Raw genomic sequence first — 16,954 nt, 5'->3', positions numbered from 1 at the left:
ATTAATTTTTGGGCAACTGAATTCTGAAGACTGGATTTAACTAAGAAATAAATTATTTATCTGTAATCACATTTTTAATAATTTTTGTCCAAAGAACCACCAACTAAAAACACGAGGAAAATCAGCAGATGATGTTATGGTATTTTAATTTTACATTAAAATAATGAAATTTTAATACAAATTGTATTAAAAATTGTCTATTTCTGTAAAATTAAAAACAATTACATTGAAATTTATTACTGAAAATTTTTAATCTTAGGTAATTGAACTACTTTATATCTGTGCATGGTTTTCAATCACTTTTTGTAATTGTGGTTTCTATTGAAATTATCCGTTTGATTATTAGGTACAAAGTATGTGATGTCAACCTTGATAATACCTAATGAATGAGTAGGACAAGAGTATCCTAATTAAAGTAATTGATGAACTACTGCTTCATAAATTGTTTAGAGTGCTGTGTTGACTGCCTCTACACATAGACTGCGCATTGAACAGGCTGTGCCGTGTGTTCATCTGCATAGCACATCACCAATAATCATCATTCCTCAAATTCATCCCCCCCCCCCCCCCTCCCGCTCAGTCCTCCTCCTCCTCCTCACTTTATTGACACTTGATACAGAATTGAGTAATTTATGCTACATAAACATTGTGTTTTCAAAAAAAAAAAAAAAAAAAAAAAGAAAAAAAGGAAAAGAGACACATGAGCGCACAATTTCAGCTCCTACAAAGTAACAACAGTACTAATTTTCTATATAGTTTTTTGTACATTAAAGATTTCTTTGTCCCACTATATGTTCTCTAAATTTTGTTTATTTCTGATTACTCCTCCATGTTGTCGCAGTTTTTTTCAAACATACATGTTGTGATCAGTTGCAATCTTTTCTTTGTTTATGATTATTCACTTCGTAGAAATATTTATTGAATTTCACCCGAGGAGTTGCATATCTCTCAATATATTCCATAAAAATGTCTGACTGATAAAAAAAAGGCAGAAACTTAATAATAGATTTAAAAATACAAGTAACATGAAGTACAACTGATCACTCTTAGGTATAGTATAAGGGGTTTGCTCAGACCACACTCTCCATCTTCACTACCTCTTTCTACACTACCCTCTAGTCATTCTGACCCCTTACCCCCATCTCCACCCATCTGCTTTTCTCCTCAAACCTCCAAGCAAGTTGGTATAGCACAATAGCTAAGACAAAAAGAGTTTCACTTAAGAGAAATGGGGACCAAATCTCCATCTGGCCATCTAATTATTAGCTTTCATTAATAAATTTGGGCAAATGAGAGCGCGATTCTCTCAACAAGGCTGCAGCCAACTTTCTTCCTCACCTTGTCCATTTGAGCCAGTGCTTTTTCTCTAATGACCTAAACCTCAATATATGTTAAATCTCAGGCTACCTTTTATGATCCTTATCTTCCCCTTTGATTCTAATTCTACTTCATCCTCTACTTCCCCTTCTTCCCACTCTCTCCTAACTTCCAATATCCTCTCCTACCTCTGTTCCTCTTCCAGCACAAAATATCCACTTCGTCCTGCTCACAAGACCCATTCTTCCTTCCTCTCTGCCTTCTTTCCTCCTTCACCCATATCCCTCTCAACACAAACTGCTTGCCTTCAATAGCAGTCACCCTTTTCAATTTAGAACTGTCCTCTACATCTCATTCACTTATTCCTTCCTCTGATCTCCTCCTTTTCCCTGTCTTTTCACATGAAATGTGGTAGCATTTCTTCTGATTAATTAATTTTGTAGGTAATCCACTGTTCAATTTATTCTTGCATTTAGGATTCGAGCAAAACTTGATGTTGTAGCTCAGTATCAGCAGGACCGTGGAAAAAGCAAGGAACAGCTGCATATGGTTGTGATTGGTCATGTTGATGCTGGAAAGAGCACACTTATGGGACATCTGCTCTATTCCCTTGGTCAAGTGAATAAGAAAACTATGCACAAATACGAACAGGAGACCAAGAAAATTGGAAAACAATCATTTTTGTATGCCTGGATATTAGATGAAACAGGTGAAGAAAGGTACATAGTCAGTTTCACTTCCTGTCTTTAAAAAAATATTAATTTTTTTTTTTTTTTTTTTTACTTGAAAACTGAAGATGTAATTTTAGTTTTGTGAAACGGTACTCCTACAACAAATGTCATCATGTTTAAGTGTAAAGTTTCAACAAGTAAGATGAAATTCGTGCCAACTATGTATTTTGTGTTTTCATTTTTTCTCATTTAATAGATCTCGAGGTATAACAATGGATGTTGGACAGTCTAAATTTGAGACACCAAACAGGGTCATCACTCTTTTAGATGCCCCTGGACATAAGGACTTCATACCAAATATGATTACTGGTGCTACACAAGCGGATGTTGCCTTGTTAGTGGTTGATGCAACAAGGGGAGAATTTGAGACGGGATTTGAAAGTGGAGGTCAAACAAGAGAACATGCACTACTAGTTCGCTCCTTAGGTGATTATTTGTGATTAATTATGGGTCTTCTGTTACTGTGGTTCATACTTATTATCTGCATAATAGTTCTTTCCTATTTTTAAAGGAAAATTATCGTTAATTTTATTGTTGGTTTTGTTTTTGTGGCTTATTAGTTTCTTAACAGTCAATTAAAAAATACAAAAGTAAAACAACTCCAACGGTGTATCAAAATGTTCTCTTTTTCTCAGGAGTTTCTCAGCTTTGTGTTGTAGTTAACAAATTGGATACTGTGGAATGGTCACAGGAGAGATTCCAGGAAATCACCGGAAAGCTTGGATCATTCCTCCGGCAAGCTGGTTTTCGTGAATCAGATGTAACATTTGTCCCCTGCAGTGGTCTGACAGGTGAAAATCTCGTTACTAAACCAAAAGAGGAAAAGCTAAACAAATGGTATAACGGACCATGTCTAGTGGAAGTTATAGGTATGTGAATTAATTTTGCTTTGCTTTAATCCTTTATCCTGAAAACACAACTATAGAGTTTAGTTATATATTTTATGACATTTATTTTCATTTCATGTGAAAATCAGGCAGTGTAACAAAATACTTAATTTTATATATTAAGGAACTGTTTTTGTTGTTTAGCCACAAGACAAACAGAAAAAAATCTCAGGTTTGGATTCATTATTGTGTTTTTGCTTTGGTTTAATATTCTAATTGATGAACAATATTAGATTTTATCACCTTTACAGATAAATTCAAACCTCCAGAACGCCCTATTACAAAACCATTCAGGCTCTCTGTTAATGACATATTCAAAGGTACTGGCTCCGGTTTTTGTGTGTCAGGAAAAGTGGAAACAGGAGTGGTTCAAGTTGGCGATAAACTTTTAGTGCTGCCTCATAATGAAGCTGCACAAGTAAAAGGTATGATATTCAAAATTCATTCCTTGGTATGGTCTAATTAGTGTGCAGTAAGAGTCTTTCCATCTTTGATGAGCACACTTTCAGCAGTAAATTTGAAAACCACGTGAATTAATTTGGTGGGTTTCATACTGAAAGTTCATTTTCTGTAGTGAGATAGTGATATTGACCCTGGTGTTCCTTTAAAGATTTATGTAAAATACATCATTCAAACGCTGATACACCATCAATACTATGTTAACAATATACGTTACAGCTTCTCATTAAATGTTTCTATTTAAGGTATTTGTCAACAAAAGTCAGTTGTTGAAAATACAAGGTAATTTGCTAGATAAAAAATCTACTCACCAAGCAGCAGCAGGAGAAAACACATCTAAAACAAATTACAGTTTGCAGGCTTTTGAAGTCAGTGGGTCCTTCTTCTGGCAGAAGGGTTGAAGGGGAATGAAGAGGACTGAAGGAAAAGAACTAGTGAGGGTTAGAAAAAGGGGTAGAGTTCAGAACACTGGGTCAGGGGAGACTTACTGGATGAGATGAGAAGGATTTTCATTAGTGTGCCAGTAATATTGAACTTGCCTGCCCAGCTAGCTGCGTGGTCTAATGTGCTGCTTCCTGAGCGGCAGATTAGTGTCGAGGTCCGATGTGTCAGCCAGCCTGTGGGTGGTTTTTAAGGCAGTTTCCATTTACCTCAGTGATTGCAGGCTGGTTCCCCCTATTCCACCTCAGTTACACTATGTCGGTGATTGCTGCGCAAACACTGTCTCCATGTATGCGTACACCATAATTACTCTACCACGCAAACATTTGTGGTTACAGTCATCTGGTATGAGATGTTTCTAGGTGGGAGGGGGGGAGGGGGGGGGGTCCACTGGGGGCTGAACTGCACAATAACCCTGGGTTCGGTGTCGGGTGGCGGTGGGTGTTTGGACTGCTATGACGTGTTGTGTGGTTGTGAGCCACTGAGGGCTATGGTGGGACGAAGCCTCTCCATCGTTTCTATGTCCCCAGCTTAATACACAGTACAGCAACATTGAACTTGGTGTTCAATATTCCTTTTCACCCTATCTGATAAGTGAGTGACTTTTCGGAACTGTAAATCTTTTCCTAAACCTCACTAGTCCTTTTCCTTCATATCTCTTCCTTTCCCTTCAACCCTGCTGCCAGAAGAAGGAGGCACTGGCTCTGTAAGCTGTTAAGATAATATACAAAAAACTATTGGCACAGTGCTTCAGTCATTTTTATTTTTAAAACCACTATGTATTTGAGTGATGAGGAAATCATCATCATCATCATCATCAACATTCATGTCAATTATGATACAAACACAGAACAAACTATGTACTTGACATACACTGTAATCATCTGCATATGTTGTTGTTACAGGTTAATTAAAATTTACTGTTTATAGCAATGTTATGAGAAATGTGCTCCAGATTTATACACAGACAATGTACACTCAGTTACTAAGTGAAAATACCTCTGCTTTCTTCACTGTCAGCTTTGGCTTCATTGAGCTCTGTGTTATGAGTAAACTATCGTGTTCCAAATTTGCATGTACCCTTTTAATGAATAATTGCACTAGCATTTACATTTTATGACATTTTCATCCATTATACTATAATACTGGCTGTTTTTTTTTCCTGTAACAGGAAGTAATGAGAATGTAACAGCTAGGAGACAGACTTTTAAAAACGCATTATCATGTACAGATATGTTATTATGTAAGCCCCACTGAAAAATTTGCTCACAAAGGCTTATTTTGTAAACTGTAATACAAATTATATGTCTAACTTGATTAAAGTAAATATTTTCTTTTTCAGTTATGTTTGTTATTCATTTGGTTTCAGCATTGACAATTGATGATGCTGCTGTACAGACTGCTTATGCTGGGGACAATGTCAGTGTCACTCTTCAGGGAGTAGAGATGCAAAATGTGTCTATTGGTGATATACTGTCTGATCTGGTTAATGTTGTTCCAGTCACATCGAGATTTGAAGCTCGAATAGTTGTTTTCAATATCAAAGTCCCCATTACCAAAGGCTGCTCTGTAAGTAGTAAATATCTTTCCAAAGTAGTTTGTTATGTTTAGGCACTATTGTTATGAATACACTTGTAAAAGATTTGTCTGAACATCTATACAACAGAACTGAAAGACAGCTACTATGGTGCTCACAGAAAAATCTTTTTGACTCTGTGCAACACATTACAGGTTGTTCCATAAAAAGTTGGAAAACTGACAGATGTTCATAATGTGCAGCTATAATATTTCATTGCAGAAGTTTCTGACCATATTTACATGGGCAGCTGGAAAAGGTGCAGTACACGTGTTACTTGAGTGCATGTGCTTTCACTGGAAGTCAGTAGGCTGCTCCAAGCAACTTCCACAGAGAAAACTTGTCTCTTCAATGTCACACCGATTTTTCAAGTTTGTTGAACTATGAGAAAAATGTTGATTACAAGGAGGGCCTATCTGATATTGGAAGGGCAAGCCTTCGTGACAAATGGCTCTTGGAACAACCTACTGATAATTCAGACCATACACTTCTTCTGTAATACATGTGCTGCAGATTGTGAGTACATTATTTATTCATTCATTCATTCATTATAGTTCAGTTTTTTAAACTAAGTAATGGACTTTAATTATAAAGTTTTAACTTGTATAACTAGTCAATATTAAGTTTTTAGTGTCATGTGGTTTTGTTCTACGCTAAATCTTGTGAGTTGGCCATGCATTTGTCACCAGTAGCTTAAATAGAGAAACAAAGTGTTCTTTTGTGAGTTTCCATCTTATAATGGATGGAAGCCTCTGTACTGTAATATTGTGACAGCAATTTACAGACATCTAGCAGTTTTCCAAAAGTATTGTTTATAATCTTCAACTGAGAAAGTCTTGAGTGCACATCAAGCAACTATTTAGAGAGGAAATGGTGCAGTATATCTGAAGGTCGTGCAATTTATGTGAGAGAAGAGAGAGGTTATTGGGCTCACTGGTATTTTTATTAAGTTGGAGAGGCAACAGTGTTACTCATGACTTTGCACTTTATTATTATATTGTTGTGAATAATGTCAAATGTAAAACAACAGAATTCATTTTATTCAATGTGAATTGGACTGTATTCCTAGGGATACATATCATAAACATTTAAAAATGGCAATAAGATTTTCTTAACTTTGTTGGGACTGCTAACTGTCACTACCATTGGTGTACACCCCCACATTTGGGAAGTAGCTGTCTTTGACTTCTGTTCTTGCAAATAACAGATAGAACTATGTCTCATACCTACTCAATCACGTTTACATTAACAGATACCAATATAAGAAAACTGTAAGGTTTAGAATTTTTGTAGATAGACAGTGTTTTGTCTTGTCGGATGGATGGTGTGACATGACCTCAGTCTGTGACATGACCTAAGTCTATCTGGCTCGACAACAAGTCTACAATGAGACAAGACTGCAAGTTTCAACTGACCTAATTTTGTTGCTACTCATGTTCCATCACAGTTAATTGGTTTTGTCAACTCCATCCACTTACCACAAATGAGGCAGAGAGATTTTGTCAGAAGTCTTTCCCAGTGCTGCTGAGAAGCAGTATGCAAAAGTGTAATATTTCACCTATGAAAAAGACAGCTCTCCTTAACTGTGAGTAAGGCTTGATATAATGTGATAGTATGCTAAGTACAAGGATACTTTTACCATGGTAATTCTTAGAGAAAGTTACATTTATTTGAAATATCATAGGACTGACAAGGGCTCCACTACCCATATAGTAAGGAAAACTTTTAGATGTTTGATAGCTTGTCCTCTAAAAGGAAAGGTGTTTAATAGATTGAGACAATATAGTTTACCAAAAATGCATTCCTATACAACCTACTGTTAGCAATTTTGGGGTGCCCACCTATTATTTGACCAAATACTTGTCATCTGTTCTTAATCACATTGTAGGCAAGTGTCCATATCACATACACACGTTTGATGTTTTATCAGCAGACTTTCATTATTCCACCCAAAATGTTTGGACTTATTAACCAGTTTTAGTATTATCCAACTTATCACAAAACTTCTATGATGAAGTCATTACATCCCTTTGACAACAGGTTTAGCTAACAAAACAGTGCTGTTCATGCACATCCTCTGCTGTATGGTATAACCCCGCTTTTATGTTCTCAGAATTATCATTTTCTTGCCTTTTATGATATTTTTTATCATCCCAATCAAATTTCCTATGACCACAATGCTAATTTGCTCCCGGTTTTGTGTCAACATATGTACAATTTTCCCGTGATTGTTGTGATCATCATGACACCTTTCTCGAACCATTTTTAGCACATTTTGGCGTTTGGCCACTTATAACACTAGTTGACACCGTCATTTACTTTATGTTGCTCAGATGCATTTAGTTTAAACACAGCACCAGTTACATATTTTTTTCATGCTCAGAAAAAGTGTTTGGAGAACTCATTCTCATTGCCAAGTGCAGTATTTACATATGTATTTTTTTGTGATTTTACACAAACAAACAATGTGAGTGATAGTTTGCGTGTGTGGTTTTCGATTAACTGAGGAGGCACAGTACCTGATAACCTCAAAAAGGTGACTACAGTGCAAGAGATGCAGAACAACAGAAGATTCAGACATCACACAAAATACTTATGTACATATTTGTACTTGACAATGAGACCTTTTTATGGAGGCCTCTGAGGAGGGGCACTTGAAAGGGCAGTTTGAAAACCCGTAGATAAATGATGGCAGTCGATGAGTACTGCATTGCATGCCTTAAACTTACAGTTTCTCTAGAGCTGACTATATAACTACAAATGACAGTCTCATTAAAATCAAAACATTTATTAAAGTCACCATGCATATAATGTAACTAGTGTAAAGAGTCTAATGGAAATTATATAAATCCATTAATTATCACATAGACACAGGGTTCAAACAGTAGAGTCAAATGATTATTTTAACACCAATTCCAATCCAAGAGGGATGTGACCACTTTGACAACTAGTAGAGTTAAATGATCACTTAGGTGCAAAGTCCCAAACAAATATTTGTCGATGGTGAGAGCTGGATGGCCAATCAACATTTTTCCAGTGACCAAGGCTTGGCTGCTTGCTGCACTCAGAGGAACTCGCAGTGGTGGAGTGTAACTGAAACTGGCTCCACAACCAGAACAAACTAGCATGGACCTGTGCAGCCTTCTAAATACTAGCTGTGTGTAAATTTACATGTCTCACTGAGTTTTGGACTTTTGATTGGCATAGGAAAATAGTGCAGGGACTTAGTAAAGCTAACCCATAAACATGTTGTTATTTACCTATTGTTGATATCTGCCAGTTAGGCAACCTGGCAGACCTGGCTGGGTTTCCTGGGTTTCCGGGGCGGGGGGGGGGGGGGGAGGGGGGGGGGCTCTGAGCCCCAGGATATAGCACATAGTGTTTTGAGATTTATTGATGACATTTATAGTTTGGCCCTTGAGTCAGGAGAGTCTCTGTAGGTTTCTACAATATCTTAACTTGATGTGTCATAACATAAAATTTCCTATTGAGATAAAAAAAGACTTTTTTGCTCCTTTTAGAGTCTTTAATGCAACACAAGAATAATGATACACTTGAACATTTAGTGTATCAAAAGCCCACTCTTACGAAACTTCGTGGCAGATTAAAACTGTGTGCCAGAACAAGACTCAAGCTCAGGGCCTTTAGCTTTTGTAGGCATGTGTCCTACTGACTGAGCTACCCATGCACAACTCACGGCCTGTCCTCACAGATTTACGCCTGCCAGTACCTCGTCTCCAACATTCCAAACTTCACATAAGTTGTCCTGTTAAACTTACAAGGCTAGCACTCCTGGAAGAAAGGATATTACAGAGACATGGCATAGCCACAGCCTAGGGATGGATTCACTGCAGGTGAAAATTTCATTCTGGAAACATCCCCCAGGCAATGGCTAAGCTATCTCTCTGCAGTATCCTCTCTCCAGGAGTATTAGTTTCATAGGAGAACTTTGTGAAGTCTGGAGGTAGGAGGCAAGATACTGGTGAAAGTAAGGCTGTGAGGACAGGTCATGAGTCATGGTTTGGTTATTCAGCTGGGAGAGCACGTGTGCAAAAGGCAAAGGTCCTAAGTTGGAGTCTTGGTCTGACACACAGTTTTAAACTGTCAGGAACTTTCATATCAGCACACACTCTGCTGCAGGGCGAAAATTCCATCCTGGCCCACTCATACAATTTTTTATTTGCAGGCTACTAGCTGTCACTGCCCAGTGTAGACTTTATGTGTTATTAAGACATTGATTGATAGAGCTCATGCCATTTCAGGTACAGATAAACCTGCAGCCCGAATTGGTACATCTCCAAACTGTGTTATTGGGAAACAAATATAACCCTTGTTAATGCAGAGGGCACTAGAGATGCATAATCAGCAAAACAGGGGAAGGAGTACAGCTTTAATTTGAAAACTTGCATGCTGTACATTAGAAAAGTTTTAATTATAATAGATAGAGCACTGAGGAGACACCAAATTAAAGGATGTCAGCAATGTAGGAAAAGACAGATTGGTACTTACCGTAAAGAAGACACTTTACGTTGCAGATAGGCACAATTAAGGCACTTGCATAAAGCTTTTGCCCACAGCCTTCATCAGCAAAAGTGAAACACACACTGTTCATACTCACAAGCAAGCACACGTCATGCATACATGAATGCCAACTCCTCAATCTCTGGTTAGAGGCGCTGGAATTGGTGGTCATGTGTGCAAGAGGTGTGCTTGTTTGTGTGTATGAAAGATGTGCGTGTCTCTTTTGCTGATGAATGCTGTGGTCAACCTAGCTTCTACCATACATTTTTATTGTTTTTCATTGTTGAGTGTCCTTTCTGCCAACTAGAGTGTAGCTGTTAACCTTGTGTGGCATTAGATTTCCCAAAGTTTCTTATAGTAAGTCACATATTAGGTAGATGGATAGGTACTGTGTCCATTGTATGTGGATGCAGGAGAAGTTGACCACAGTCCAAACACAGCTGGAAGCTTTGTTGGCCACAGTCAACAGGCTCCAGAGTGCTACGTTGAGGTGTGGTGGGGATGGGGTGCCTGGCGCAGCCTCTGCTGAGCCGGCTGGCCCAGTGTGCTATCTCATGCTGAGGGAGGTGGGGGGGGGGGGTGGGGGGGGGGGGGGACTGAGCCAGATCAGAATGCACCTTCTGCCAGCAGCATAGTGGCCCCTCCTCCAGCAAGGTCCAGACAGGCAAGTGGGGATAGGGGTTTGTTAGTTCCTGGCAGCTCCAATGTTATGCGGGTCATGGAGCTCCTCAGGAACATAGCGGCTAGGGTGAGGGAGAAGTCCACCGGTCACTCAGTGTGCTTGCCGGAGGGCCTTGTCTGGGATGCGGAAGAGGCTCTTCTGGCAGCTATCAAGCTTGTGTGGTGCAGCCAGCTACAGATTGTTGCACATGTCGGCACCAATGATGCCAGTTGTCTGGGTTCTGAGGAAATCCTTGGGTCCTTTTGATGGTTGCCTACATTGGTGAAGGCAGTCTCAATCTCTCAAGGAGTGGAAGGTAAGCTGATGATTTGCAGCATTTTAGTCAGGGTGGACCGGGGTCCTCTGGTTTGGAGTCGAATGTAGAATCTAAATCAGAGGCTACGTCGACTCTGTGATGAAATTTGTTGTAGATTCCTCAACCTACACTATGGGGTAGAAGGTTGTATGACACCTCTCGATAGATCAGGGGTGCACTACACACAGGAAGCAGCTACATGGGTAGCATGCACATGGGTTTTTTTTAGATTAGGTTCCTCCCCATGGGAAACAAACTGTTGGCCTGAAAAATTACCAGTTCATGACACTGATGTGGTGTGCCAACTGTAAAAATTATTAGTTCGCCTAAACAGGTCATTCCAAAGGATTTAAATATGCTAAATCTCATCTTAGTAAATTGTTGAAGTGTCTGTAGCGAGATCCCCAAGTTACTCTCTGAAGTAAACAGTAGTAATTCCAATATTGTATTAGGTACCAAAAGCTGGTTGAAACCAGACATAAATAGCAGTGAAATTTTGAACTGGAATTGGACAATGTTTAGGAAGGATAGGACTGATGCTATGGGAGGTGGTGTTAATTGTAGTTAAAAGCTGTTTCAACGCAGTTGAGATCGATACTGGGTTGGACTGTGAAATAGTCTGGATAAAGCTGTCAGTCAGACAAGGAGTGACCATTGTATTGGGATGTTTTTATAGAGCACCAGCATCCGCAACAAACATCGCAGAATATTTCAGGGAAAGTCTTGAGTACATAGGAAATAAATATCCCAATTATCCATTAGTTATAGGTGGAGACTTTAATCTAACGTCCATTGGCTGGGAAAATTACACGTTTATCACAGGGGGCAGAAGCAAAGACTCGTGTGAAGAAGTTATTCTAGGAGCACTCTCAACATACAAACTTGAGCAATTGGTTAGAAAACCAACTCGAGATGGGAACATATAAGATATCTTAGTGACAAACAGACCTGATCTTTTTGAGGAAGTTAATCTAGAAGAAGATATTAGTGACCATAATGTCATTGTAGCTTGCCTAGCATAAATATAGAGGAGAGAAAGGATCCACCTTGGTTCAACAAACATATTAGGAAGGTGCTGAGAAAGTAGAGAATTTTGCACAGTCGTTTTAAACGTAGTCACTGCCTTGTTGACAAACAGAAATTATGTGAAATGAAAGCAGCTGTCAAAAGGTGAATGAGAGATTCTTTTAATGAATTTGAAAGCAATATTTTATCTGCAGATTCTAAAAATAACCCCAAAAAATTTTGGTTGTACATAAAATCTATGAACGCTACAGATAATTCAATACCTTCTCTTGCTGACAGTATGGGTAATGTAATGGATGTTAATAAACAGAAGGCCGAAATTGTAAACCTAGCTTTCAAAAATTCATTTACGGTGGAGGACTGCAACACCATTCCCCCTTTTAGTTATCGAACAAATGCAGGGATGGCTGGCATAGTGTTTTGTGTATCTAGGATTGTAAAACAGTTAAGATCCTCAGACACCAGGAAGGCATCTGGCCCAGATGGTATCCCTGTAAGATTTTATGTTGACTATGCTACAAATATAGCACCATTCTTATCCATCATCTATCAGAGATCATTGGAACAGCGGAAAGTTCCACAGGACTGGAAGAAGGCCCAGGTCAGAGCAATCTATAAAAAGGGTAGAAAATTGGATGCACATGATTACCGGTTAATTTCCCTGACGTCGATTTGTTGTAGAATCCTGGAACATATTTTGTGTTCAGACATAATGAACTTTCTAGACTCTGAGAAGCTCATCTGCAGAAACTAGCACGGGTTTAGGAAACAGCGGTCGATCGAGACACAGCTGGCCCACTTTGTGCATGATATACAACAGGCTTTAGATACCAACTCCCAGGTTGATGCCATATTCCTTGACTTTCGATAGGTGTTCAACTCAGTTCCGCACTGCCGCTTGCTCCTTAAAGTACGCGTTTACAGTCTATCCAATGACATATGCGGTTGGATAAAAAGTTTTCTAACAGACAGAGAGCGGTATGCCGTCCTGAATGGGGAGACTTCAACAGAACCAAACGTAACATCAGGTGTGCCCCAGGGCAGCACAATAGGTCCACTGCTTTGTATGATTTACATAAATGGTCTGGTTGATGGTATTGGCAGCGGCATTAGACTGTTTCCCGATGATGCTGTAGTTTACAGGAAAGTAGTATCGCATGAAAGTTGTGAACAAATCAATGAGGATTTGCAAAAAATAAATGCATGGTGTAATGAGTGGCAGTTATCTCTCAGTATTAGCAAGTGTAACATATTGCGTATAACAAAGTGAAAACCCCCATTAATGTAAGAGTACAAAATAAATTCGCAGTCTTTGGAAGTGGTAACATCTGTCAAGTATCTGGGTGTGACTATTCAAAATGATCTCAAATGGAACAATCAGATTACAAAAGTAACGGGTAAGGCGAAATCTAGATTGCGGTTTATTGGTATAGTCCTGAAGCGATGCAGTCCTTCAACAAAAGAAATTGCTTAGAATAGTTTAGTTTGTCCAGTCTTAGAGTATTGTTCACCTGTGTGGGACTCTTACCAGTTGGGTCTGATTCAAGAGATTGAGAAGGTCCAAAGAAGAGCATAAAGATTTGTGACTGGTACATTTAGCCATTGTGAGAGACGTTCAGAGAGTCGTTTTTCCCTCGCGCAATCCACAAGTGGAACAGATCGGGGAGAAGTATGACTTTGTCGCGAATAGTGCCTTCTGCCACACACCATTTGGTGACGAGCGAAGTATATGTGTAGATATGTAGATGTAGTTGCAGATGTAGATGTAGAAGTTGAAGTTGTGAGGCCTCTACATAGTAAACAATTCACACTGTTCAGAAACACATTGTGAAGCATGAGGGTCATACTTGCTTCCTTCAAATCAACAAATACATTATTACAGAACATTGCAGGTCATTCAAAGGACTTCAATAAAAAGAAGATTATAGCTCATACATCCAACTTTTGAGAGTCTATCACTCAGTGTCGGCTGAAATTTGACAGAGGACCTCACAGTTAGACAGTCATTTCGAGTTGGGTAGAACATGAAATCCTATAATTAGTCCTTTGCTTTCCATAAGCAGACACAAGGTGGCTCCATGCATTCACATTTAAATTGCCATCACCTGGGGAGTGAGCACGCCACAGAGAGTTGCGTGGTCTCTTTGTGGAAACAAAAAGGCCACTGATCAACAGGTAAGGTATATGTTAAAACAAAAAGTTCACTTTCATTCAGATATATTTCCAAAACATTATAGAAAAAACTATTCAGTGTATGATATTTTTTGCAACACTCACCAGGGTGGAGAGCTGGGTTTCATGTGCTGTAATACACAGTTTCATGACTGCCACTTTTCTTTTTTCTCTCTGAACACACTGCACAATCCGTATGATTGTTCCCATGAAGCTTGTTAATAATCTACAACTGTCCATTGAAGTGTTCCTAGTCATCAGAAGTTGAACAACATACTTGTTTTGCCCTGGATTTCTTTCTTCACCAACTAAGTCTCTTATAACACTTTTACAGAATACTTTGTGAGGCGGCGTTTTCAAGTTGTTTTTCTTGCTGTGATTATTGTATAGCAGATAGCTAGGATTGTACATTTTGAATAACACATGACCCTTGAATGATCCTGTAGATCTATCAGCAGCCAAATACCTATATGATCGATAAATTTTGAGAAACTTGCAAGACAAGTTATCCAACATATTATTCAACAACCAGAAATACAGCTTTTCCGACCACTGCAGACTTCTCATTATAAAACCATAGCTGGACATAAAACGGTCACATCGAACAGCTCCGCCCATCTTCAAAGTATAATTAATAATCACATTTGGTTTTATTATTTCTTCCCTTTCCTTTCTGTTTCTCCATTCTGTAAGTGACACTGAGTTATTTGCTTTTGTTGAAAGTGTGAAAACAGTTCATTTATCTTGCCATACCAGAACCATCACTTTGTTGTTGTAGAAGCATTTTATTTCTTGCTGCTTCAGGTGCAGAACTCCTTTCTTGATTACTGCTGGAAGGCTTTGCAGTTGGCTTGGATCATTCCTGTGAGATGCACATTCTATTTCATCAGTTCATCAGCTAATGCAACTCCTGTGTAAAAGTGTACAAATGGTACCATGATTGCCATATAGCATTTCTGATGTTAGCCAGCAATCGAAAAACTATTCTCTCTGAAAAATTCAAGTCTGTACAGATCAATGACTCTGTTGCGATAGCACCAAAATTGGATATCAAACTGCAGTTATAACTGTTTGATGAACCCGAAATCATATCAACTCTAAATTTATTTATTTATTTATTGTTCTGTGGGACTAAATTAAGGAGAAGTCTCCATGGTCATGGAACGAGTCAATACACGAAATTATAACACGATAGTAGAAACAGATAAAATGAAATATAAACAACATATTCAGGCGACAAGTCGTAAGTTTAAATAAAGAAAATCAACAATGTAACGCTGGAATTTGCTTAATTTTTTAGCTCTTCCAGGAGCTCCTCGACAGAATAGAAGGAGTGAGCCATGAGGAAACTCTTCAGTTTAGACTTAAAAGAGTTTGGGCTACTGCTAAGATTTTTGAGTTCTTGTGGTAGCTCATTGAAAATGCAGCAGAATACTGCACTCCTTTCTGCACAAGAGTCAAGGAAGTGCATTCCACATGCAGATTTGATTTCTGCCTAGTATTAACTGAGTGAAAGCAGCTAACTCTTGGGAATAGGCTAATATTGCTAACAATAAACGAAATTAAAGAAAAATTATATATATAAAAAAAAAGATGAGGTGACTTACCGAACGAAAGCGCTGGCAGGTCGATAGACACACAAACAAACACAAACATACACACAAAATTCAAGCTTTCGCAACAAACTGTTGCCTCATCAGGAAAGAGGGAAGGAGAGGGGAAGACAAAAGGAAGTGGGTTTTAAGGGAGAGGGTAAGGAGTCATTCCAATCTCGGGAGCGGAAAGACTTACCTTAGGGGGAAAAAAGGAAAGGTATACACTCGCAAACACGCACATATCCATCCACACATACAGACACAAGCAGACATATTTAAAGAAATTAAAGAAAATATATACTGTGAGGGCAATGTCAGAATTCCCAGACTATTGAATAGGGGTCGACAAGAGGTTCTCGAACTTACACCACATATAGCTCAAACAGCCCGTTTTTGAGCCAAAAATACCCTTTTTGAATCAGAATTACCCCAAAATATAATACCATACGACGTAAGTGAATGAAAATATGCGAAGTAGACTACTTTTCGTGTTGAACGGTCACTTATTTCAGATACTGTTCTAATGGTAAATAAAGCAGCATTTAGTTTCTGAACAAGATCCTGGACATGGGCTTTCCACAACAGCTTACTATCTATCCGAACGCTAGGAACTTGAACTGTTCCCTGTCGCTTATAATATGCCCATTCTGTCTGATCAAAATATCGGTTCTTGTTGAATTGTGAGTTAGAAACTGTAAAAACTGAGTCTTACTGTAATTTAGCATCAAATTATTTTCCACAAGCCATGAACTTATTTCATGAACTATATTATTTGATACTGTTTCAATATTACACACAAGATCCTTCACTACCGAGCTGGTGTCATCAGCAAACAGAAATATTTTTGAATCACCTGTAATACTAGAAGGCATATCATTTATATAAACAAGAGACAGCAGTGGCCCCAGCACCGATCCTTGGGGAACGCCCCACTTAACAGTGCCCCATTGGGACTGAACATCACTACCACTCTCAATATTGTGGAGAATTAACTTCTGCTTTCTGTTCTTAAAGTAAGAGGTGAACCAATTGTAAGCTACTCCCCTTACTCCATAATGGTCCAACTTCTGCAGTAATATTTTGTGGTCAACACAGTCAAAAGCCTTCGTTAAATCAAAGAAAACACCTAGCGTTCACAACCTTTTATTTAATCTGTCCAAAACGTCACTGAGAAAAGAGAATATAACATTTTCAGTTGTTAAACCATTTCTAAAACCAAATTGTACATTTGACAGCAAATTATGTGAATTTA

The 16,954-nt window shown here is 38.6% G+C and overlaps 1 protein-coding gene across 1 annotated transcript in view; it reads left to right on the top strand.

Annotated features, from left to right (window-relative positions):
- Positions 1-16,954, top strand: part of LOC124612805 (protein HBS1) — a 194,621-nt gene that overhangs the window by 159,799 nt on the left and 17,868 nt on the right. The window contains exons 7-11 of the mRNA XM_047141222.1: positions 1,794-2,036; positions 2,245-2,474; positions 2,684-2,917; positions 3,187-3,360; positions 5,205-5,404. Of these exons, the coding sequence (XP_046997178.1) occupies positions 1,794-2,036; positions 2,245-2,474; positions 2,684-2,917; positions 3,187-3,360; positions 5,205-5,404 (1,081 nt within the window). The remainder of the gene's footprint in view (positions 1-1,793; positions 2,037-2,244; positions 2,475-2,683; positions 2,918-3,186; positions 3,361-5,204; positions 5,405-16,954) is intronic.

The sequence above is a fragment of the Schistocerca americana genome, chromosome 4 (genome assembly GCF_021461395.2).
Source record: "Schistocerca americana isolate TAMUIC-IGC-003095 chromosome 4, iqSchAmer2.1, whole genome shotgun sequence".
Taxonomy (NCBI): domain Eukaryota; kingdom Metazoa; phylum Arthropoda; class Insecta; order Orthoptera; family Acrididae; genus Schistocerca; species Schistocerca americana.
This window is presented reverse-complemented; position numbering and strand designations above follow the sequence as displayed.